Source organism: Penaeus vannamei, chromosome 37 (genome assembly GCF_042767895.1).
Source record: "Penaeus vannamei isolate JL-2024 chromosome 37, ASM4276789v1, whole genome shotgun sequence".
Lineage (NCBI taxonomy): Eukaryota > Metazoa > Arthropoda > Malacostraca > Decapoda > Penaeidae > Penaeus > Penaeus vannamei.
Window position 1 is genome coordinate 25,374,099 of NC_091585.1, and position 22,500 is coordinate 25,396,598.

At 39.5% G+C, this 22,500-nt stretch overlaps 2 protein-coding genes across 3 annotated transcripts in view; one reads left to right on the top strand and one right to left on the bottom strand.

Annotated features, from left to right (window-relative positions):
* LOC113820098 (phospholipase ABHD3) overlaps nt 1-10,433 on the top strand; it is an 11,882-nt gene extending 1,449 nt beyond the window's left edge. Inside the window, exons 2-7 of the mRNA XM_027372360.2 lie at nt 6,021-6,187; nt 6,723-6,933; nt 7,558-7,670; nt 7,783-8,017; nt 9,102-9,267; nt 9,801-10,433. Coding sequence (XP_027228161.1) covers nt 6,021-6,187; nt 6,723-6,933; nt 7,558-7,670; nt 7,783-8,017; nt 9,102-9,267; nt 9,801-10,033 — 1,125 coding nt within the window. The 3' untranslated portion in view covers nt 10,034-10,433. The remainder of the gene's footprint in view (nt 1-6,020; nt 6,188-6,722; nt 6,934-7,557; nt 7,671-7,782; nt 8,018-9,101; nt 9,268-9,800) is intronic.
* A 521-nt stretch (nt 10,434-10,954) lies between these two features.
* Nucleotides 10,955-22,500, bottom strand: part of mTor (serine/threonine-protein kinase Tor) — a 34,165-nt gene continuing 22,619 nt past the window's right edge. For both annotated transcript variants that reach the window (XM_070115326.1, XM_027372359.2), the window contains exons 22-38: nt 22,106-22,297; nt 21,596-21,772; nt 21,339-21,449; nt 20,690-20,820; nt 19,836-20,040; nt 19,269-19,440; nt 18,879-19,059; nt 18,341-18,560; nt 18,004-18,189; nt 17,602-17,876; nt 16,598-16,714; nt 16,160-16,367; nt 15,785-15,973; nt 15,139-15,237; nt 14,830-14,952; nt 13,701-13,883; nt 10,955-13,386 (exon numbers count right to left, since the gene is read on the bottom strand). In XM_070115326.1, the coding sequence (XP_069971427.1) occupies nt 11,950-13,386; nt 13,701-13,883; nt 14,830-14,952; nt 15,139-15,237; nt 15,785-15,973; nt 16,160-16,367; nt 16,598-16,714; nt 17,602-17,876; nt 18,004-18,189; nt 18,341-18,560; nt 18,879-19,059; nt 19,269-19,440; nt 19,836-20,040; nt 20,690-20,820; nt 21,339-21,449; nt 21,596-21,772; nt 22,106-22,297 (4,206 nt within the window). In that variant the 3' untranslated portion in view covers nt 10,955-11,949. The remainder of the gene's footprint in view (nt 13,387-13,700; nt 13,884-14,829; nt 14,953-15,138; nt 15,238-15,784; nt 15,974-16,159; nt 16,368-16,597; nt 16,715-17,601; nt 17,877-18,003; nt 18,190-18,340; nt 18,561-18,878; nt 19,060-19,268; nt 19,441-19,835; nt 20,041-20,689; nt 20,821-21,338; nt 21,450-21,595; nt 21,773-22,105; nt 22,298-22,500) is intronic.

The following is a 22,500-nucleotide window of genomic DNA, read 5'->3' on the forward strand; positions in this document are numbered from 1 at the left end:
CCTTCGTTGTGTTTTCTTGTTCTTCCCTTCGTTGTGTTTTCTTGTTCTTCCCTTCGTTGTGTTTTCTTGTTCTTCCCTTCGTTGTGTTTTCTTGTTCTTCCCTTCGTTGTGTTTTCTTGTTCTTCACTTCGTTGTGTTTTCTTGTTCTTCCCTTCGTTGTGTTCTCTTGTTCTTCCCTTCGTTGTGTTTTCTTGTTCTTCCCTTCGTTGTGTTTTCTTGTCCTTCCCTTCGTTGTGTTTTCTTGTTCTTCCCTTCGTTGTGTTTTCTTGTTCTTCACTTCGTTGTGTTTTCATGTCCTTCCCTTCATTGTGTTCTCTTGTTCTTCCCTTCGTTGTGCTTTCTTGTTCTTCCCTTCGTTGTGTTCTCTTGTTCTTCCCTTCGTTGTGTTTTCTTGTTCTTCCCTTCGTTGTGTTTTCTTGTTCTTTCCTCGTTGTGTTTTTGTTCTTCCCTTCGTTGTGTGTTCTTGTTCTTCACTTCCTTGTTTTCTTGTTCTTCACTTCCTTGTTTTCTTGTTCTTTCCTTCGTTGTGTTTTCTTGTCCTTCCCTTCGTTGTGTTTTCTTGTTCTTCCCTCGTTGTGTTTTCTTGTTCTTCCCTTCGTTGTGTTTTCTTGTTCTTCCCTTCGTTGTGTTTTCTTGTTCTTCCCTTCGTTGTGTTTTCTTGTTCTTCCCTTCGTTGTGTTTTCTTGTTCTTCCCTTTGTTGTGTTTTGTTCTTCCCTTCGTTGTGTTCTCTTGTTCTTCCCTTCGTTGTGTTTTCTTGTTCTTCCCTTCGTTGTGTTTTCTTGTTCTTCCCTTCGTTGTGTTTTCTTGTTCTTCCCTTCGTTGTGGTTTCTTGTTCTTCCCTTTGTTGTGTTTGGTTCTTTCCTTCGTTGTGCTTTCTTGCTCTTTCCTCGTTGTGTTTGCTTGTTCTTCCCTTCGTTGTGTTTTCTTGTTCTTCCCTTCGTTGTGTTTTCTTGTTCTTCCCTTCGTTGTGTTTTCTTGTTCTTCCCTTCGTTGTGTTTTCTTGTTCTTCCCTTCGCTGTGTTTTCTTGTTCTTCCCTCCGTTGTGTTCTCTTGTTGTTCCCTTCGTTGGTGTTCTTGTTCTTCCCTCGTTGTGTTTCCTTGTTCTTCCCTTCGTTGTGTTTTCTTGTTCTTCCCTTCGTTGTGTTTTCTTGTTCTTCCCTTCGTTGTGTTTTCTTGTTCTTCCCTTCGTTGTGTTCTCTTGTTCTTCCCTTCGTTGTGTGTTCTTGTTCTTCCCTTCGTTGTGTTTTCTTGTTCTTCCCTTCGTTGTGTTCTCTTGTTCTTCCCTTCGTTGTGTTTTCTTGTTCTTTCCTTCGTTGTGTTTTCTTGTTCTTTCCTCGTGTTTTCTTGTTCTTCCCTCCGTTGTGTGTTCTTGTTCTTCCCTTCGTTGTGTTTTCTTGTTCTTCTCTTCGTTGTGTTTTCTTGTTCTTCCCTTCGTTGTGTTTTCTTGTTCTTCCCTTCGTTGTGTTTTCTTGTTCTTCCCTTCGTTGTGTTTTCTTGTTCTTCCCTTCGTTGTGTTCTCTTGTTCTTCCCTTCGTTGTGTTTTCTTGTTCTTCCCTTCGTTGTGTTTTCTTGTTCTTCCCTCGTTGTGTTTTCTTGTTCTTCCCTTCGTTGTGTTTTCTTATTCTTTCCTCGTTGTGTTTTCTTGTTCTTCCCTTCGTTGTGTTTTCTTGTTCTTCCCTTCGTTGTGTTTCTTGTTCTTCCCTCGTTGTGTTTTCTTGTTCTTCCCTTCGTTGTGTTTTCTTGTTCTTCCCTTCGTTGTGTTTTCTTCTTCTTCCCTTCGTTGTGTTTTCTTGTTCTTCCCTTCGTTGTGTTTTCTTCTTCTTCCCTTCGTTGTGTTTTCTTGTTCTTCCCTTCGTTGTGTTTTCTTGTTCTTCCCTCGTTGTGTTTTCTTGTTCTTCCCTTCGTTGTGTTTTCTTATTCTTTCCTCGTTGTGTTTTCTTGTTCTTCCCTTCGTTGTGTTTTCTTGTTCTTCCCTTCGTTGTGTTTTCTTGTTCTTCCCTCGTTGTGTTTTCTTGTTCTTCCCTTCGTTGTGTTTTCTTGTTCTCCCCTTCGTTGTGTTTTCTTGTTCTTCCCTTCGTTGTGTTTTCTTGTTCTTCCCTTCGTTGTGTTTTCTTCTTCTTCCCTTCGTTGTGTTTTCTTGTTCTTCCCTTCGTTGTGTTTTCTTCTTCTTCCCTTCGTTGTGTTTTCTTGTTCTTCCCTTCGTTGTGTTTTCTTCTTCTTCCCTTCGTTGTGTTTTCTTCTTCTTCCCTTCGTTGTGTTTTCTTGTTCTTCCCTCGTTGTGTTTTCTTGTTCTTCCCTTCGTTGTGTTTTCTTATTCTTTCCTCGTTGTGTTTTCTTGTTCTTCCCTTCGTTGTGTTTTCTTGTTCTTCCCTTCGTTGTGTTTTCTTGTTCTTCCCTCGTTGTGTTTTCTTGTTCTTCCCTTCGTTGTGTTTTCTTGTTCTTCCCTCGTTGTGTTTTCTTGTTCTTCCCTTCGTTGTGTTTTCTTGTTCTTCCCTTCGTTGTGTTTTCTTCTTCTTCCCTTCGTTGTGTTTTCTTGTTCTTCCCTTCGTTGTGTTTTCTTCTTCTTCCCTTCGTTGTGTTTTCTTGTTCTTCCCTTCGTTGTGTGTTTTTGTTCTTCCCTCCGTTGTGTTTTCTTGTTCTTCCCTTCGTTGTGTTTTCTTGTTCTTCCCTTCGTTGTGTTTTCTTGTTCTTCCCTTCGTTGTGCTTTCTTGTTCTTCCCTTCGTTGTGTGTTTTTGTTCTTCCCTCGTTGTGTTTTCTTGTTCTTCCCTTCGTTGTGTTTTCTTGTTCTTCCCTTCGTTGTGCTTTCTTGTTCTTCCTTCGTTGTGTTCTCTTGTTCTTCCCTTCGTTGTGTGTTCTTGTTCTTCCCTTCGTTGTGTTTTCTTGTTCTTCCCTCGTGTTTTCTTGTTCTTTCCTCGTTGTGTTCTCTTGTTCTTCCCTTCGTTGTGTTCTCTTGTTCTTCCCTTCGTTGTGTTTTCTTGTTCTTCCCTTCGTTGTGTTTTCTTGTTCTTTCCTCGTTGTGTTTTCTTGTTCTTCCCTTCGTTGTGTTCTCTTGTTCTTCCCTTCGTTGTGGTTCTCTTGTTCTTCCCTTCGTTGTGTTTTCATGTCCTTCCCTTCATTGTGTTCTCTTGTTCTTCCCTTCGTTGTGCTTTCTTGTTCTTCCCTTCGTTGTGTTCTCTTCTTCTTCCCTTCGCTGTGTTCTCTTGTTCTTCCCTTCGTTGTGTTTTCTTGTTCTTCCCTTCGTTGTGTTTTCTTGTCCTTCCCTTCGTTGTGTTTTCTTGTTCTTCCCTTCGTTGTGTGTTCTTGTTCTTCCCTTCGTTGTGTTTTCTTGTTCTTTCCTCGTTGTGTGTTCTTGTTCTTCCCTTCGTTGTGTTTTCTTGTTCTTCCCTTCGTTGTGTGTTCTTGTTCTCCCCTTCGTTGTGTTCTCTTGTTGTTCCCTTCGTTGTGTTCTCTTGTTGTTCCCTTCGTTGTGTTATCTTCTTCTTCCCTTCGTTGTGTTTTCTTGTTCTTCCCTTCATTGTGTTTTCTTGTTCTTCCCTTCGTTGTGTTTTCTTGTTCTTCCCTTCGTTGTGTTTTCTTGTTCTTCACTTCGTTGTGTTTTCTTGTCCTTCCCTTCGTTGTTTTCCTTGCAAGTTATTCCGTGTGAATGCTTTTAAAGTTTGTTCTCGTTTGTGCTTTGTGCTCGCGGTCGCTTTGCACGGGGGTTCGTTATGCGAGGAAAACCGCAATGGAACTTTTGGGTCTTCGTTGTAATAAGAGGAAAAAAAGAGGGGGGGGGAAAGAGGGAGCGGGGGGGGGGCTTTGAATGCGTGTTCAGAAACGGGGAATTTTTCTCTCAATTTAGACGGCATGGGATTTTGTGTCAGTTGTTGGCTGTTTTGCTGTATGCTTTGTGGGTTTCTGTTTGTGTGTGTGTTTGTGTGTGGGTGGGTGGGTGTGTTTGAGTGTGTGTGTGCGCGCATTTGTGTGAGTGTATATGTATGCGCATGTGACTGTGTGTGTGTGTGTGTGTGTGTGTGTGTGTGCATATGTGTATGTGTGTGCGTGTGTGTATTTTTAATTGTGTGTGTGTTTGTATGTGTGTGTATGAGTGCGTATGTATCTGTATATGCATGTGTGTATGTATGTATGCGTGCATGCGTGTCTGTACGTGCACGTCTGTATGCATGAGTGCGTGTGCTTGCTACAGGTACGTAAATATCTGACTTCGAATCCGTCAGTGTGCTTGTGAGTGCTTGTGTCTGCAAGTGGCCATGCATAGTGGATGTGCGTTCGATCTGTGTCCAGCGCCAGGCAAGACGTCCAGCTGACCCAGGCTGACCTAATCTCCCATAACAGCCACGCCCAAATAAGGTGATGTTCCAGTCCGTCTATAGGCTTTGGTTCGCTTCTGTCTCTTGTTTCTTTTGTTGTTGTTGTTTTCTATTTTTATTTCATTTTTTTCTTTTCCTTGTTCGTGTTTTGTTTTTTTTCTTTTCTTTTTTGTTTTCTTTATTTTCTCTTTTTTTCTTTATCTATTTGTCTTTTCTTTTTTATGGTTCTTTTTTCCCTGTTTCTTGGCTTTTTCTTTTTCTTCTTCCTTTGGTTTTTGTTGATCTTTCTCTTTCTAGTTTTTCTTATTCTTTTTCTTTCTTTTTCCTTATTTCTATTCCTTTTCTTTCTCTTTCTCTGTCTTTTTATTTCCCATTTCTTTTTCTCTTTCTCAGCCTCTATTTAACTGTTTCTTTATCCTGTGATTTATGTTTTTTGCGTGTGTCCGCGCGTGTGTGAGCGTGTGTGTGTGACTGTGTGTGTGTGTGCTTGTGTGCTTGTGTTTGTGTGAGAGAGACAAACAGACAGACAGACAGACAGACACAGAGGTAGGGAGATACACACACACACACACACACACACACACACACACACACACACACACACACACACACACACACACACACACACACACAGATAAGAAGAGAAAAAGAGAGCAAGAAAGAGAGAGGGGGACGGAGAATGAGAGACAGAGGGAGATCATGGTACGTAGCAGTGGGTCCCAAACCTTCGACTAAGTCCTAGCACCATTATTTTTTTTCACTGCACGATATATGATAGTATATGTTCTATATCTTATATAGAGTCTTATTTCATTATCCAACCATATCCAAGTTGTTTTTTATTTTATTTCGTTTCACAAATATACAAGTATTTCACAAAATAAAAAAGGAAAAAGTTTCTCACTCGTATCCCCTAAGTTTCGGTACTTGCTCTTAGATTTTGTGAATTAGTTACGTCTTTCGTTTATGCAAAAAAAAATTAAGGACCTTAGTGATAATTGCCGAAAGTGAACGAAAATTTTAACTGCGGATTGGAAGATTTTTTTATATGGTTTGGGTAGTTTCAAAGTAATTAGGTCTGTTCTAAATTTAAGCATCTGTGAGTCGGTGTTATTTTTTTCTTCTTTTTCTTCTGTCTTTCTCGCCTTTTTCTTTCTTTTTTCTTGTTTACTCCAACAGTCATCTCAGGGGTACATGTCTAGTGTGTGTGAACCACCAATTTGGAGAGACAGAGATTAATATATTTTATATTGATTGATACACTTTAGATAGATATGTAGTTACTGTGTTGCGCATGTGTGTGTGTGTGAGAGTCTGTGGGTAAGTGGATGTGGGTGTATGTTTGTGTATCTGTGACTAGCTTTCCATCCTTTATTGTAAACTGACGCATGCACGCACGCACGCCTCTGTCTGTCTGTCGGCCTCTCTCTCTCTCTCTCTCTCTCTCTCTCTCTCTCTCTCTCTCTCTCTCTCTCTCTCTCTCTCTCTCTCTCTCTCTCTCTCTCTCTCTCATCCTCTCTCTCTATCTATCTATCTATCTCTCCTCTCTCTCTCTCTCTCTCCCCTCCCTCCCTCTCCCTCTCCATCTCCATCTCTCTCCCTCCCTATCTGTAGCTACCTTCCCATCCTTTATTGTAAACTGACGGATAAATTTTCAACCGTAAACTAAATCAACATCTGACACACCTCGTCTCCTTCTCCCTTCCAGCGCCCCCTGTTTGCCTGCAGGAACAGCGCCTGGAGACTGTTCCTGGAGGAGAACCTGACCGTCCTCCAAGAGAAGTACTGGCCGACGCCATGGTGCATAGACACCCACCTACAGACATTCTTCGCCTCTGTTTCGCGTGCCTTCATTCGTCCCATAGATTACAAAAGGTGAGATGCAGGGACGTGTTTTGTGCATCGGATAGATAATAACCTCTGCTTTGGGACCTCGCATTTCGAAGGTCCCCCAAGTTGACATTTTAGAATTCATTGGTTTCTGCGTTCATTAGAGTTTTTTTCGGCTGTTTGTGCTAGTGATTAAATGATATTGTTTTTTGAAGTTTTGTAAGATTTTTACTTTACAAGGATTCTCCGATTATCATAGTTTAATTGAATTTGGTCTGACTATCAAACATCACCACTCTTTCCCAAATACCATCATTATCTATATTGTTTATTTTTTATTGAATTAAGCTATTTATGAATTTATTTATTTATTTATCTATCTCTTTATCTAACTATCGTTCTATCTAAAGATCTATCTATCTATCTGTTTATCTATCTGTCTATGTATCTATCTATTTATCCGTCTATCTATCTATCTATCTACCTATCGATCTATCTATTTATTTATTTATTTATTCATTTTATCAAGAGGAGAGAAGAGTCCTAACAACCCAAAAATATTTCCCTCTGCTACCCCCAGGGAGGTCCTCCGGTTAAAGGACGGCGGCGAGGTGGCTCTGGACTGGCTCGAGGCGTCCGAACGGAGAGCCAATCCTGTCGCCGTCGTTCTGCCTGGTCTCACAGGGGCCTCCGACAGCGTGTACGTGATCGGGATGGTGATGTCGCTGCACAAGATGGGCATTTCCTGCGCCGTCCTCAACAGCAGGGGCACGGGAGGGATGGAGCTCAAGGTGGGTGGGTCGCGTTTCGGACTCGTTTCGAAGTGGTGGTCGAGACTTTTGCTTGTTGATGCTTTGTTTTTGTTTTGTTTTTTCTGTTTTTTTTTAGGTGTGTTGAAGCTTGGGGGGATGCAGTGTTTAGGGAATGATGGAGAGTGATGTTTTGAGTAAGATTTCTGATCGGAAGGTGAACATGTTCGGCTAACTTCACTTTAAATTTAGTATTGGGATTCCTTTTATCTCTGTAGACACGGGCACGTTACTGTGTTTCTTTTTGTGTTCATGTTTTCGTTGCATTTAGTTCGTAATTATTTAATAGGTTGTTTGTCTGTGTTACTTGAATAAAATGTGAGATATATGTCTGAATTCATCGCTTTTCTTTCTCGGTGGTTCTCAAAAAAGAAAAGAGAAAAAAAGAAAAACTATATATCAGAAGTTCTCAAAAATTATTATATATATATACATACATACATATATATATATATATATATATATATGTGTGTGTGTGTGTGTGTGTGTGTGTGTGTGTGTGTGTGTGTGTGTGTGTGTGTGTGTGTGTGTGTGTGTGTGTGTGTGTGTGTGTGTGTGTGTCAGTTCCCTTCGTCCAAATTCATCCCTTCTCTCGCTCCACGACAGACAACCAGGACCTACTGCGCCGCCAACAGCGACGACCTCGAGGAGGCCCTAGACCACGTGGCCGTCACTCGCCCCGGAGCCCCAGTCATGGCCGTCGGCATTTCCTTAGGCGGGTGAGGTCGCGCTGCCTGTCCTTCTGCCGTGCTACCATGACCCTGATCGCTGTCTTATATATCCCTTTGTATCCCCGCCATCATCATCTGCTTTCCCTCCCCTCTGCAACAGCCTCATCATCGGGCACTACTTGACGACGCGGAAGGAGGCGGCGGCGAAGAAGCTGGTGGCGGCGGCGGTGCAGTCCGTGCCTTGGAATCTGGTGCAGGGAATCCGGTACATCGAGCGGCCGGGGCTCAGCCTCCTGTTCAACCAGTACCTGGCCTACTGCCTCAAGGGACTGGTCAGGCTCCATCGGTACCAGCTGGAGGGAGACCATCTGTTGGACATCAAGGAGGTGTTGGAGGTTAGGAGTCTTTCTCTTCTCCTTCTTCCTTTTATTTTTCTTCTTCTTTTTATTTATTTATTTTTATTTTTTATTTTTTTACCTTATGAACTATTATTTGTAGAGTATATGTTGGTGGAAGTTGGGGTGGCGGTTGGACTGTGGGTGTGGGCGTGACAGAAAGTAGAGATGGACAACAGTCAGGAACAGTTAGTCGTGCAGGCAGAGAGAGAGACAAAATGACCAAAAATAATATGGGGTACATAATACGGGGCAAATAAACAAACAGGAATACATTTGGATTGACCAAAAGAAAAGTGTCAGGTAGAAATGTGCGAAATGTAAGGACAAGGACAGAAAGAAAATGTTACACTGAAATCCAGATGCAAGGGCCATGAGCAGAAAGGCAGACAGACAAACAGACAGACAAGAAAGCCAGGCAGATACAGGCGAACGCACAGACATATACAGACTAGTAGAAATACATCTAATTCAGGAATGAGATATCCACAGATACACAAGGGGAACCAAGCAGAAACAGGGGGATTAACACTCAGATAGAAATAGAGACAAACAGAACGACTCACATTTGAATCCCATATCCACGTATTCTGAACAGACAGAGACAGACAAACAAACGAACGTAAACCAGACTGAGAAAGACAAACAAACAGACAAGTAAAGCAGGCAGAAACAAATGAACTCAGACGCATTTATAAACCTTCTTCTTTCTTCTTTTATAGGGTTTTTAGACCATTTTGAAGTCTATACTCCCTTAGTTATAAACCTTCTTCTTTCTTCTTTTATAGGGTTTTAGACCATTTTGTAGTCTATACTCCCTTAGTTATAAACCTTCTTCTTTAATAGGGTTTTAGACCATTTTGTAGTCTAAACACCCTTAGATATAAACCTTCTTTCTTTTTTTATAGGGTTTTAGACCATTTTTGTAGTCTATACTCCCTTAGTTATAAACCTTCTTTCTTCCTTTATAGGCTTTTAGACCATTTTGTAGTCCCTTAGTTATAAACCTTCTTCTTCCTTTATCGGGTTTTAGACCATTTTGTAGTTTAGACTCCCTTAGTTATAAACCTTCTTCCTCCCGCAGAGCATAACGGTTCGGCAGTTCGACACGAGGTTCACGGCCAAGCAGTTCGGGTTCGACGACGCTGAGCACTACTACCAGGCGTCGACTCTGTACCATAAGCTGGACTACATCAAGGTGCCTTTTCTCTGCCTCAACAGCGGCGATGATATTTTCCAGCCGTTGGAGGGTAAGGTCTTTTTGTGATTCTTTGGAGAGGGTTTAATTTTTTCTTCTTGTTTTTCTGTTTTTGTTTTTGTTATTTAGTTCGTTTTCTTGAGAGAATGGGTTTATTTTTATTCTTGTTTATCTTTGTTGTTATTGTTCTTTTTTTTAGTTCGTTTCCTTCGTCTTTTATTGAGTTTCTTCAGTTCTTTTATTTTATTCCTCTTGTTCTACTATTATGTTCCAGTCTCTGTTATTCTATACTTCCTTTTCTTCTTGTTTTGCTTCTTCATCATACTTTCCCTTGTTCATCTTTACTCTTTCTTCTTCTTCCATTAATTTACATTCCTCTTCTTCACTGTTTATATTCCCGTTCATCATCTGATTGATATCATCCCTGTTTCTGAATGACTTGCAATGCGCAAAAAAATATTAAAAAACGTCTCAGTCATTATTCCAATAAACAAGCACAATTACTCCAATAAACAACACCCCAAAGAAATAATAATTAATAAAATAATAATAGTAATAAAAATAATAACAATAATAACATTGCAGACAACCCTTTCGGAGCCGCCAGCAAATCAAGTCACGTGGCCCTTGTAGTAACGGTAAGAGGCGGCCATATTGGATTCATGGAGGGACTGTGGCCCGCGAAATCGTATTATAGCGAACGTCTCTTAACCCAGCTGGTAGTGAGCATATTCTCCAACCTCGAGGCCATGAAGAGCATTCAGAAGGAGGCGGATGACTATGCGAAAGCTGTTGAGGTCGCTTGTGGTAACGCGTAGGAGAGAATAGGTTTCTATTTGTTTTTTTTTCTTTCGTTCTCTTTTATAGGTTATTTTCTTTGTTGAGGTATGGGTATTTATGTTTTGTATCATTATTAGGTTTTGATGTCGCATTCCCTCTTGTTCTTTCTATAGGACATTTTTTTAATTGCTTTTGTTCTTGTCTGTGGAATGATTTTCATTTATTCAATATTTATTTATGCTTTTATTCTATAGAAAGTTTTTTGTGGTAAATACTTTGTCTGATAGACTGACCTGTATCAATCATAAGCTGAACCCTGCCGGAACTACCTCAGTGCCTAATAATGTAAAATTAATATTTGTTTTTCCTCCCTTTTTAAAGCGTGGGAGATCTCACAGAAGTATCTTACACGTATGAATAAATATTTTGCATTGGTTATTTTATTGTTTTCATTGTTTCCTCTCTTAACTGGTCAAGTTTTTGGTTGAAGTGTAAGTGCATGTATATATCCTTGTCGACTGACGAAAACCCATTAAAATAGAAAATATAGAGATACTGAACCAAATAACAAAAAAATGAGGAAAAAAGAGAATTGCATCTGACTTAATAATTGAATCTTATTGTAAAATATTGGAGCAAATTTTACAGACTACTGCATACAGGTACCCATTTTTAATGAAAGCATGCAAATGACAATAGTAGTAGAGTACGATCATTACTGTGCAATACTTAAACAAAATCTGTACCATTTGCAGGCTGTTAGTCTGGCAACATTGGACCTTATTGACAACAAAAACTGAATTTATATGAGATGCAAACACTGAACACTACTTTTTCATTTGTCAGTGAAATCATAAAATAAAACTTGATTAAAATAACGAGAGATTGCTCATAGTATTGAAAGTATTCAAATGTTTACATTAAAAGCAAATCTATCGAGAGGGAAATCAAACTTCAGCTAGAATCATGTTTGTTTTATTTTCATAGTATTTCCACTTTTAACTATGTTATTTCCAGCAGCATCTCTCTTGGTTTTACCTTTTGTTGTGTATATAATCACTGCCGCTGCAGCGCTTCAGTGGGATGGTGTTCTGAATCCCTGTGCAGGGTGTGTGTGTTAGAATCCCCTGGCCTGACCACAGTTGTTAGGATGGCTTCCAGTCAGGCGAATAGTCCCACTTAGGTACATCCGCCCCGACAGGGGAGTCGAAGGCGCAAAACAGGATCAGCGTGTAGTTGATGATTATTTACAAAATTTGTTTTGCAGCTGAGTCTAACATATAAATAAATGGTAAGACAATGATAAAAAAATTAAAATAGTATTGGTTTAACAGTTAGCCATGCTTCCCTGTTATTCCGATAGATGAATGCCGATATGATCGGTTTTCATTCATAAGCTTTTGTTCCACCCTTAAAATTCTCCCCATCATGAATGTTTTGCACTGAAGTAAATAAGTAATCTTCACAAATGAGACCGCATAAACTACTCTATAAATCTCTAACAAAGAACAGTAATCTAAGAGTAAAGCAATTTGATGAATGCTAAATTGCACTGAAAAAGTATTACTATTTGTAAACTTTAGATAATTTTAATCACAAACAAAGACAGAGAAAAATATCTTCTCCTAGTTTTCTTAATTCCAAAAATTAAAACTGGGTTCATCTACTGCCATGTATTCATCCAGCAAATAAGTTTTAGCATCCTTTGGATTCTGATATGAATTTTTCATATTGTCAAAAAATGAAACAATGATCAAAGGCAGTCATTTAGACTGATGTAACATTTAAAACTAAAAATATATAAAATTGGTTTACAAAAACTTAGTCAGCGAAGTGTTTTACACCATCTTTGTTATGAAAAAGAGTGTATTTTGACCATATTAATGTCACAATTTATTGTGGATATATATAGTCCAACAGAACTTCCCCCACAAAACATTAGACATGTGAACGTCTACCAGAATGGACACCATCCAATATAGCATTGGCACAGGTTTTCATGAGATGTGGCCTGAGCAATAAGCAGCTCCACTTGTTTATGTACATCAAGTGGTTCATCATTGTTAAAGTCTCTGCCAGTGAGCTTGTCACGAACGCGATTGACAATTGCTACTGCTTTCTTGTTGAGTGCTTCTGATGCGCCGGAGTCTTCTCTGACCTCCATTTTCTTGGTCTGAGAACCCGTGGGCGCCCCTGACGATGTAGAGGCTGCTTCCATTATTGGGGTGTGTCCAGGGTCTGTTGCTGCTACACCACCGCCACTGACGGTTTCCCCGACCACTGAGCGTTTACTCTTTGGCTGAGCATGGTCCATGAGACGCCAATTCAGCAGAGGATCATACACAAAGGCTTCAAGCATAGCCATAAGAGAATCTTTGTTTCGTCTAATGAGGCTCATGACAGACTCACAAGTCATGCGGTAAGTACCATCTATTCCAGTCACCTCCATGGCATTTATAAGCATACGAGTTAAACGGAAGGGGATTTTTTCCGGGAATTTCTCACGGGTCATGGCAACTTCAAAGCAGTCGCCAAAGTCAATATGAATAATCTTTCCTGACAGCTGATCCAGCATGAGGTTGGATGGATGACGGTCACCTAGACCCAGGACATAGCCAACCATGGACATTACCGCCAGTGAACGTGTATAGTTTGTACGGCGGTCAAACCACACTTCTGAGGAGGGGCTCTTGAACCAAAGGAGGCGAGCGAGGTCATCACCCTGTGTGTGTTCGAGCGCATGTTCAAAGACCTCTACTTTCTGCATGAGGGTGAGGTGTTCCAGATCCTGGGCCATCCGCATCATGATCCTGTGCTCTATGTTCAGGAGGATTTTTTTCTTTTCGCGCCAGTCTCGGATGAGGGCGTGAAGCGTATCACAGTGGGGTACCCAGCCAATGAGACCTGAGTTGGTAGACAATGGAATGACGGCAAATCTCTGAATGGTAAGATTGCGGCGGAAGGTATCGGGGTTGCTGATCAGAAGTGTGTTGACCAGACCAAATAGCTGCATAACTCTCTCATCCTGCCTCAGGTCCTCATGACCCTTCAGCAAGAAGACAATGTCCCTGCCGTTGCTGCCTCGGATGCAGAGTTTCCGTGGCCTCTGTTTTGAAGTAAGGACTTGCAGAGATGACTGGACTTGACTGATGCAGATGACAGGGGAGTTTGGAGCATAGGATCCTGGCACGGCAATATCCAGGTCCCGGCACTTGAGGAGTCTTGGAGAGACTGACTGGAGCTCCAGAGATGTCAGCTGCGGTAACTGACGAGAGATACGGCGGAACACGTGATAGTACAAGTCCCAAGCCTGGTTCAATTCACGCACATTTCCTGTCCGCTGGTAACGACGGCACCACTCCTGTGCATCTCGCAAGTCAGGACCATATGCCTGTAAAAAATAGGTGTATGCATATATACTGAAAATCCACATAGCTACTTCATCTACATAAATTACCTCTTGTATCTGGCATTTTGTCACAACCACAAAATTAGAATTATGATAACCAGAACTTTATCATTCTCCTTTTTTTAAAACATACCCTTTTATTACAGTCATTTATAATATTAAAATTTGAGTAAAAAAGCATGAATCTTTTGATTTTTCACATAAACAAAACCTCCAATTCAAAACTAAGATTTACTTCCTGAAACTTACATGTAAAATCTTTCAAATATGAGAGAGAGTGATGTTCCAATACTAACCTGGTTAAAGGACATTTCCTTGAGCGTCTGTGGACCACGTTCCATCATGGCATGCAAAGGCCCTAGTGTGCGGAACATCCCAGTCTCGTTGCGTTCTCCGAAGTACAGTCGACTAGCCTCTTCTAGACCCTCATGCCATATCTCATGCCACAGGATCGCTACCCTGATTAGCTCCTCTGATACCTGTAAGATAAGAAATGTGAGAAGTTATGGTATGTTAAATAGTAATTGGGTTACATGTTCCTATCACTTGCAAATTACAGGAGATCATCATGTTATCAAATGATCTCTTTGAGGAAACTAAACACCTACAAAAATGGTCAAAAATGCAATTTGGGGGAAATTTAAGACAGAAGTGTTATCAAAACCTTCCATCCTTCAAAAAGTTACACAAGATTTGCTAGGTCCATCCTCACTATCTGAAATGTTGACCCCATACATTTTTATTTTATTTATTTATTTTTTTTTTTGAGAAGGATTATTTACAAATCTAATTGGACCATACTTGCATAAATTTCAAAGTATGTCTAAAGATATAGAAATAAGAAATGGGAATTAAAATAAAAATCAATGTTTATTTCCTGAGAATGATGAATATAGAAGCTTAATCCATAACTGTTAACTTTCAGCCTTCAAACAGCTCCTGAAGCTTTTTCAGAGGTTACAACCCTACAAATTTACCAGTGAAGTCTTACTACACCAAACCGATATATCCACTGCAGTCCATATTGTGGTCAGTGCGGTTTGTTTTACGTTACACTACACACAGTGTAAAGCCAGATCATTTCCCCCAAAAAGGCACTACTTTCTCCCGCATAACAAACTTTTACATCACAAAAAGAACGAAAAAAATGACAGCTGATTTCTCAAAATTAATTTTTTGTCATGGATCTAAATTCTACACAAAACTTTTTACCAAACTGCAAGTATTAGAATTGATTTCATTCCCAATCCTCAAGCAAGATGGGTCTCGTGCCACTTTTTAAAATGCTGTCTAAGCTTCTTGCCAAATCCATGTTAAGGAAAACTTCATACTACTTTACAATATGTGGATTAAAACAAACTCAAATTGGAAAAAAGTCTCTCTATCTCTCATGCATACATCTCTTAAGCTAAAATAGCAACCTACCATCATGGCCTGTTGGACTAGATTTGCAGAATGTTCGCGCATGTTCTTGAGGATCTTCTCTGCTGCCTGTGAACGTGCCACAACAGAAGACTTTGCAGCCACAGTTAACGGGTAGATAAGGGCCTGAAACGAGAACCACAAAGTAAAAAAATAAAGGTAATTAACACTCAAATGATACCTGAAATCTGAAATAACATATCAACCTACAAAGTACATCCTAGCATATAACATCTAAATTCAACTGTGTGCAGTACCAATATAAGGTCGATGAAAATTTCATAGTCAAAGGGATGTAACCCTATCATTTACCTGTGGATGATGTTTGCCAATATCCATTAGAAGTTGGTGAATCAGCTTTCCAACCAGTGTTCGCGGGGTGTCAATGCGAGCAATCAGCTGAGGGATTACCTGTGAAAAAATTAAATTAAAGACAATGAGAAAAAACTAGGACCATTTATGTTTAAGCGTCTTTACATATAAGATAGCTTCATAGGTACAAAGTCACTAATGAGCCAGTTATTAGTACTACATCTCACCTGTTTACCCTTCTCCTTGATTTTTGTAAATATTTTCTTTTACATCCTATTGCTATTAGTAATGTCAATAACATTGTAATAATCAAAAGCCTATAATTACAACAGCATGGATATTGATAGCATTTGTAGCAAAAAACATTTTTCTGAACACTCAGGGAAAGGTGAAATCAGGTGAGGTAATGAAGTCTACGAGCTGACGCCTTAGTGACTAAGCACTTATGGAGCCATTTGTAGACATTTCATTAGACAATTCTACGATGAATACTACATTTTCCAGGCAACGCAAAATCAAAAGATCTTCCACATGAGCAAATGCTTTATGGGAAAAACATGAAATCATCTGTAAGTATACTACAACATACCACAGATAGCATAAAAATTGTGCACATTCATATAAACTCATCAGACCCAAAACTAACCTGCAACCAAGTGTCAATCTGGATCGTCTTGAGCCCATCCACCAAGGCTTCATAGACTCCAGACTGGTGGCCATGTTCAAACCAGACTGTAAGAAGACGTAGTGTGTCCTGAAGGCTGTTGCCATCACTCAAAGAGATCGATCGGATGAAGCCTTTGACGGCCGCAATGGTGAAGTCGCCTGCTGATTTCTGCAGGGGAAGGGGCACAGTTTATACACAGAGTTCCTATGTGCATGTATTTTAATTTCCCTATTATATCTAATCACATTTCTGATATAACTCGACATTAATCTCTTGCATCATAATTTTACTTAAAACTACCAAATGATTTCCCATTTTCACACTTTATTTCAAACTTCTACAAAATAAACTTGCCTTCTTTTTGCTGGGTGTGCTTGTATCATCCCCATTTTCTGCTTTCCCAGAATCTGCCTTATTCTTGTAGAAAAGTATTGCCTCAAAGTTCATATACGCATAAGCGTGCCAAGCCTTATAACATAACTTGTCTGTGTCTTTTGCATGCGTATAATATGTCAGGATTGTGTTTATGTTGTCTTCATTAAGGCCATGCAGTTGTTCATACCTGTTGAATATGGATAAATATTTGTAACTGTGCATAATGTAAGGTATAATGCCATTTCTTTTTCCAATAATACTTCTATTTTCATCAGTTTTACAGTCAATTCACGTCATAACCATGAACCAAGGAACCTTCAAATCATAATCAATGCAAACACAAGACATATAACACTACATAATTCCCATCCTTACCAGTTCCACAACACCAATGTAAAATTAGCAAATACCACTTACCATTCTCCCAACTTAAGGTGGACACGGGATACCAGCTCACGTAATTTGTTGTCATTGTTGTGGCAACCACCAACACCCACTGCTGGAGCAATGTACTGAAGAAAATTTTGAAGGTGCCTGTGTATGAGAATATACAAGATCAATATAATGTACATAAATTTTAAAAAAAGCAAACATCAATTCAATTACATTAATTAAAAGTGTATAATACATGCACACAAGTCATCTATATGAACCACAGTTGAAGTCAAGAAAAGAATAACAATCCCCATTTTGTTTTCGAACCCATGATGGATGAAGCATAGGTTAGGATGTACTAGATTCTTGTTTTTTCTTACTTTTCACCAGAAGAGGATCATAAAAAACAGGTGATAATTGTGCTGTACAATATGGGATCAATATGAGGTAACCATATGCTCCATGGGTTAAAACCTCCTCCCAACTAATGCCCTTAAACAGGACATCAGTTCATAATAAATCCAGAGAGTATTGTTGGACAAATAATCTAAGGGAGGACACAGAATTTAAGGTAAATATAAGTGTTTAAACCTACAACCCCTCCAAGCCAGTGTTCCAGCTGAAAGTGAGGGGTTACTCAGAACATTTAAGATCGATCCTGCATCTCCCTGACTGATCTAATTTGAAAACAAGAAACTCCAATTTACCACACTAATGCCATAGAGGCATCATCACACTTAAGAGATAAAGAAACCTTACTCATCCATAGATCTGTGTGATGGATTGCCTTCTCTCTAGATTAGATTAGGCTTCCCCCTGATTTTTATACCATATCACTGCTTTAAAAATGTTGTCTGGCAAAAATATATATATATATATTCCTAAGTGAATTTCAGATTTTAAACATTCAGGTTATTACTTATTACCATAATAAGTAATAACCTAGAATGTTAATTCCTTCTGAACGAATCCTAACAATAAAAACTAAAGCAACTCTAGGTATCCCTTGCACACTGAAGAGTATATCCAACTCGCAGTATACTTACCCATAGGCTTCATGACGTCTGTTAGGATAAGTGTAGATGTGCTTGCAGTACTGGTACGTCACACGAGGGTGAGTTGCTGGGAGAACCTGCTGGGTGTTTGTGGACGGATCACAGCCCAGGAGCCTCACTAGGGTCTTGTGAGAGAGAGTGAGCCGCCCAGACTTGCGGCAGAGTGAGGCAAACTTCAGCCAAGGTCTCATGTCTTCCTGTGGACTGAGGACAAGTGAACGGACCTGAAGGATCTTCTGCCAGTCCTCTACCACCCGTTGGCATCCCTGAAAGGTTAGAAAAGGATGGAGGTAAATCTCACTCCCTTTTATTAAAACTGAAAAAAAAATTATCATGTTATTTAAGAACTACTCAATAAATGTTTCAAGGATATAAATAAATAAATAAACTTACCTGCAGTCTTTCCCACCAGATTTGTGTAATAGGTTGCCTTCTCTCTGGGACCAATTTATACTGAATAACTTCTTCCAGTTCTGCCAACATCTGCACAGCCACCATGGCATTGTATGCTCGCTGATAACTCTCACCGACCATAGCTGTCAACTCAGTATCAAGTAGATCTCTTGCAGAGTCAATTAACTGTAAAAAGTAAATAGCCACTATGAACAGCAATCTTTTGTGCTTTTCTATTACAAAATCAATTCATAAAATTTTAAATAGAACTGGAGCACCTTATACAACATCATCGTCTATAGAATACCTTGGGCTTTCAAAACCTCCTTTCACTAACCTGCTGAGCAACCGGGTACTGATCTTTATGCACTGAGAGGACGGCCCGATAGAAGGCTCCCTCCTGTGTGTCGCGAGGAATAAACTTGGTGTATTCCTCCATGGATGTCCACTGCCCCATGGCCCACGCTGATGCTGCTGCCACTCGGGCCATCTGCGCGCGGCACTCATCATTCATGGAACTGCTCCACCACTCACAGGATACACTGTACAGCTCACCCCTTGCAAAAGCGGAATTTGCTTTAATTCAAAGACTACCGATTGAATGAAAGAGAAAGACAAAGACCGGTTGCTCTCTTCATCAGAGTCTGCCTTATGATATCCTCATTCTTTCATGATCAGGCGCTGATTTTCTCATCACTGAAGACAATCAGTTCGATAAAGAGGCAACTGTCAGACTACATAAACATTCCTAAATTCTTCAAACTTTTTACATAAACCTAAGAGCCTCCACCATTATTAAAAAAGAAAGAAAGAAAAAAAAAGAATTGTTAGTACTTTAATTATCATGAAGCACAACTTGTTCTCTCTCGTCTTACCATTCTCCAAGGGCCTCCAGACACCTCATCTGACCCAGAGTGAGTTCTAGGTCATCAGGTCGTGTTTCTAGCTTCGTCTGATAAGCCTGCAGAGCCTGGTCCCAGTCGTGCAACTTTTCATGCCACCTTTCTTGCACTTTCATGTCTGTGCGATTGTTCTTGCGAGCATACTCCAAGAGACCTTGGGCAAAAAAGATAAGGGATAGAGCAAAAATGGAATACAGCAGATGTCTGACTACAGAAATCCATTCGACTTTACAAATAAAATATACACTTCCAGCTCTTTCCTTCATCCTTCTACCTGTCTTCATCACATCCTCACCTCTGCAATAATTACGAATACTTATCAGACAATACCAATTCAACACTATAAAGACCAGCTCCTCTAACCTGCTGCAGCCTCTTTCTGCCCCAGTTTATTGTTGATGGAAATCAGGTGTTCTAGGACCTCTGACGTTGGCCCCTTGTGGAATTCCTCTTCCTTGTAATGGAGTGCCTTTGCGTAAGCACGGCACTCCATGGCCTTCTCTCCTAAGAGCTGAAGTTCAAGCGGCAACGGACCCTGAAGTTTGGATAATTATTGAATTATCATTTTTCATCATAACTGATATGTCTCAATTATAAAACACAAATGTGACCATGATCCTAATGAATGATGTACATATAAAAGTATATCAGGCTTATTCAAAACACATGAAAAAGGGGGAAAAAAAAAGTTTAACTACTAATTTTGGAAGAGAGTGACTTCAACAAGATTCTTCATCATATAGTAAAACCATTTAGTTTACTTCCATTTAAGGAATCCAGTCTGACTCAAAATATCTATCATTTACTTCATTTCACCTCCAGATTACTTCCACACCCCAATGCAACACAGCAAAAGGAACAAAATTCCTTATGCAGGTCTACATGAAACATTCATGACTGATTCCTCTCTCCTCACACTCCAACCCCTACCTTGTCGCAATGCTCCATGAATTCTGCAAGATTGAGGAGGGTCTGTGTGATTTCAGGTATGTCTTGGGAAGTAAGAGCTTGGCGCAGGGACTGAAGGAGGTCGTCCTGGAGAGACTCATTCAGTTCACTCCAGCAGGAAACAAAAGCGGCATTGAAGAGATCGCGGGAGAGCTGCACATACGTTGTGGCAACTGAGTAACAAGATCTGCAAAATAAAAGGCGTTAAATTGTATCGCTTCCTTTCCTAAGTACCCAACTGCAACAAAGAATCTCGTTACAAGATTACTTCAGAGTCTGCCTTATAGATTAATCAAGTCCATAATCATATATGTTTTTTCATCATCAAAAAATTCTTCTGAGCCTTGCTGATTACACACCACTGAGTCCTGCATGCATACATAAATATATACATACATAACAAAAAAATAAATAAATAAATAAATAAATAAATAAATAAAAAATAAATAAATAAAATAAAAATAAATAAATAAATAAACAACAACAAAAAATTAACAAACAACTAATAATAATAACAACTTATGCTGAATCTTTGGCTGATTCCACATCAATACGTCTTGCAAAATTAATTCAAAAGAACCCATCAGGTTAGTAACATTTTTTATGGGCTAGATCTGTCTCACAATATTCTACCAGTACTTTTTACTGAGAAAAGAAAGAAGAAAAGAAAGAAAAAAGAAAGAAAGAAAGAAAGAAAAAGAGAAAAAACAAAGAAAAAGAATGAAAAAAGAAAAAAGAAAAAGAAAAAAAAAAGATGAAAAGAAAAAAAAAAGAAAAAAAAAAGAAAGAAGAAGAAGAAAAAAAAAAGACAGTAATTAGGCTGAACGAAGCACAACCTTAGGGCTGGAGACGGAGAAGCCTTCATCAATTCGATGCTGAACCTCCGAAGCCACTCCAGCCAGTCATCCTTGCTCACAAGCCTGGTAAACAACCACGCTTTTTGGAGGGACTGCACCCCTACTGTGTGCTAGATAAAGGGAAAAAAGAAAAAGATGTCAGTATCAATTTCCAATGCATTCTTATACTTTATGGAAAACTACATCTAAGAAACATTATTCACTGAACATATAGAGCATCACTCACATTTTTTAAATATATTTCAACAGACTAAATTTTATCATCACTTTGAGAAATCACGTTTTGATCTGTCTTCTTTTGACTTGTTTGTAATCCTATGTAACTTATATCTGTATATTTGTGCTGATATAATATAATGATAAGTAAATAGTTCTATATCTGATTTAGGCCTACCATTAATTTTGAAGAAATAGTAGGGAAAAAAAGGTACAAATGACATAATATACATAATATCACAAGCAGACTACATCTCAAAACATTACTGTGACATTCAAAGCATGTGTAACCAAGAATAACTGAATTTGCCAGGAAGAGAGGTTATAACATTTCCCTTGACAATTGTAAACACTCGAACATGAAAAAATCATCATGCCCTATGAAAATACACGACCTAAGTTGCTCCCTCACTTTTTTGATGGTTGTGGAATCGGCTTCCAACTGATGATCTCTTGACCTAGGTCGTCTGGCACGTTGGTGAGCGGTTATGATAGTCATCTCGTCATCAGAGACCGTTAGACCCTGTAATGAAAAAATAATTCAATTTTCTTCTTTAGATAAGGTTTTTCCTCTTGTGACAAAATATATTCCAAATAATACATCAAATCACTCAGATATTCATCTCACTTCTGCACTAATTAGCCAGATATCTTCATTGGTCAACTTACCCTCACCACCTTTGCCACCAGGATGTCATATCTGGGATGGTGGATCTTGTGTTTGGTGGTTATGCGGTAAACAATGGGGATGAAGCACTCGTATGATCTGCCCAACTGAGTCGCCAGGGCACACAGTACTTCCATGGCTTGATCTCGGAGCTCTGGACAAGTGTCTAAAGTTCTGAGCTGTTTGGGAAATGAAATTCACCAATAAACAGGGCTTAATCCTGGACCAACAATTATGCAATGAAAATAACTCATAGACATTTTTACTGCTGACATGAACATACATTACAGAAATAATCTAACACTATAATGAAATTCAGTCATACATATCATTAAAAAAAGAGCAATGATATTGGATCCTCTGGCCATTTGGTTTGATGACGGCATGTTCATGTCACTTGGCCCTCAACCCAGATTTTTCCAAGCCAGGACCATAATGTCATCCGGATCATAGGGGTTAAGTGATATCACATGGCATAAAGCGAAGAAAAAACAATCCTTGTTTGGACATACCAATGGATGAATGATCTTCGAGGTATAATCAGAGAGGTCAAGGTAATCAGCAAAGTGGTCAACTGTCTCAAGGGCTGTGCGACGAACAGACAGAGGAACATCGCTGGCATCGAATAGCTTCACAATGTGGGGAAGTATCATGTGCAAGAATTCCTCTAGTGTGGCTCCAAACTTCTGGAAGGCTAGCAGGAGCTGCAATGGTAAGAATGATGCTTTAAGCTTCCCTTAGATACAGAGACTTTACCCACATGTGCACCTCTTTCATATGGAAGTGCCTGTTCCCCAAAGATAAGGTAAAAATATTGCTCAATTATATGAGAAAATTATACAAGATCAGACAAAATAAAAAAGAAATAAAGTAAATCAGAACTAATGTAAAAATAAACATCTAGTCA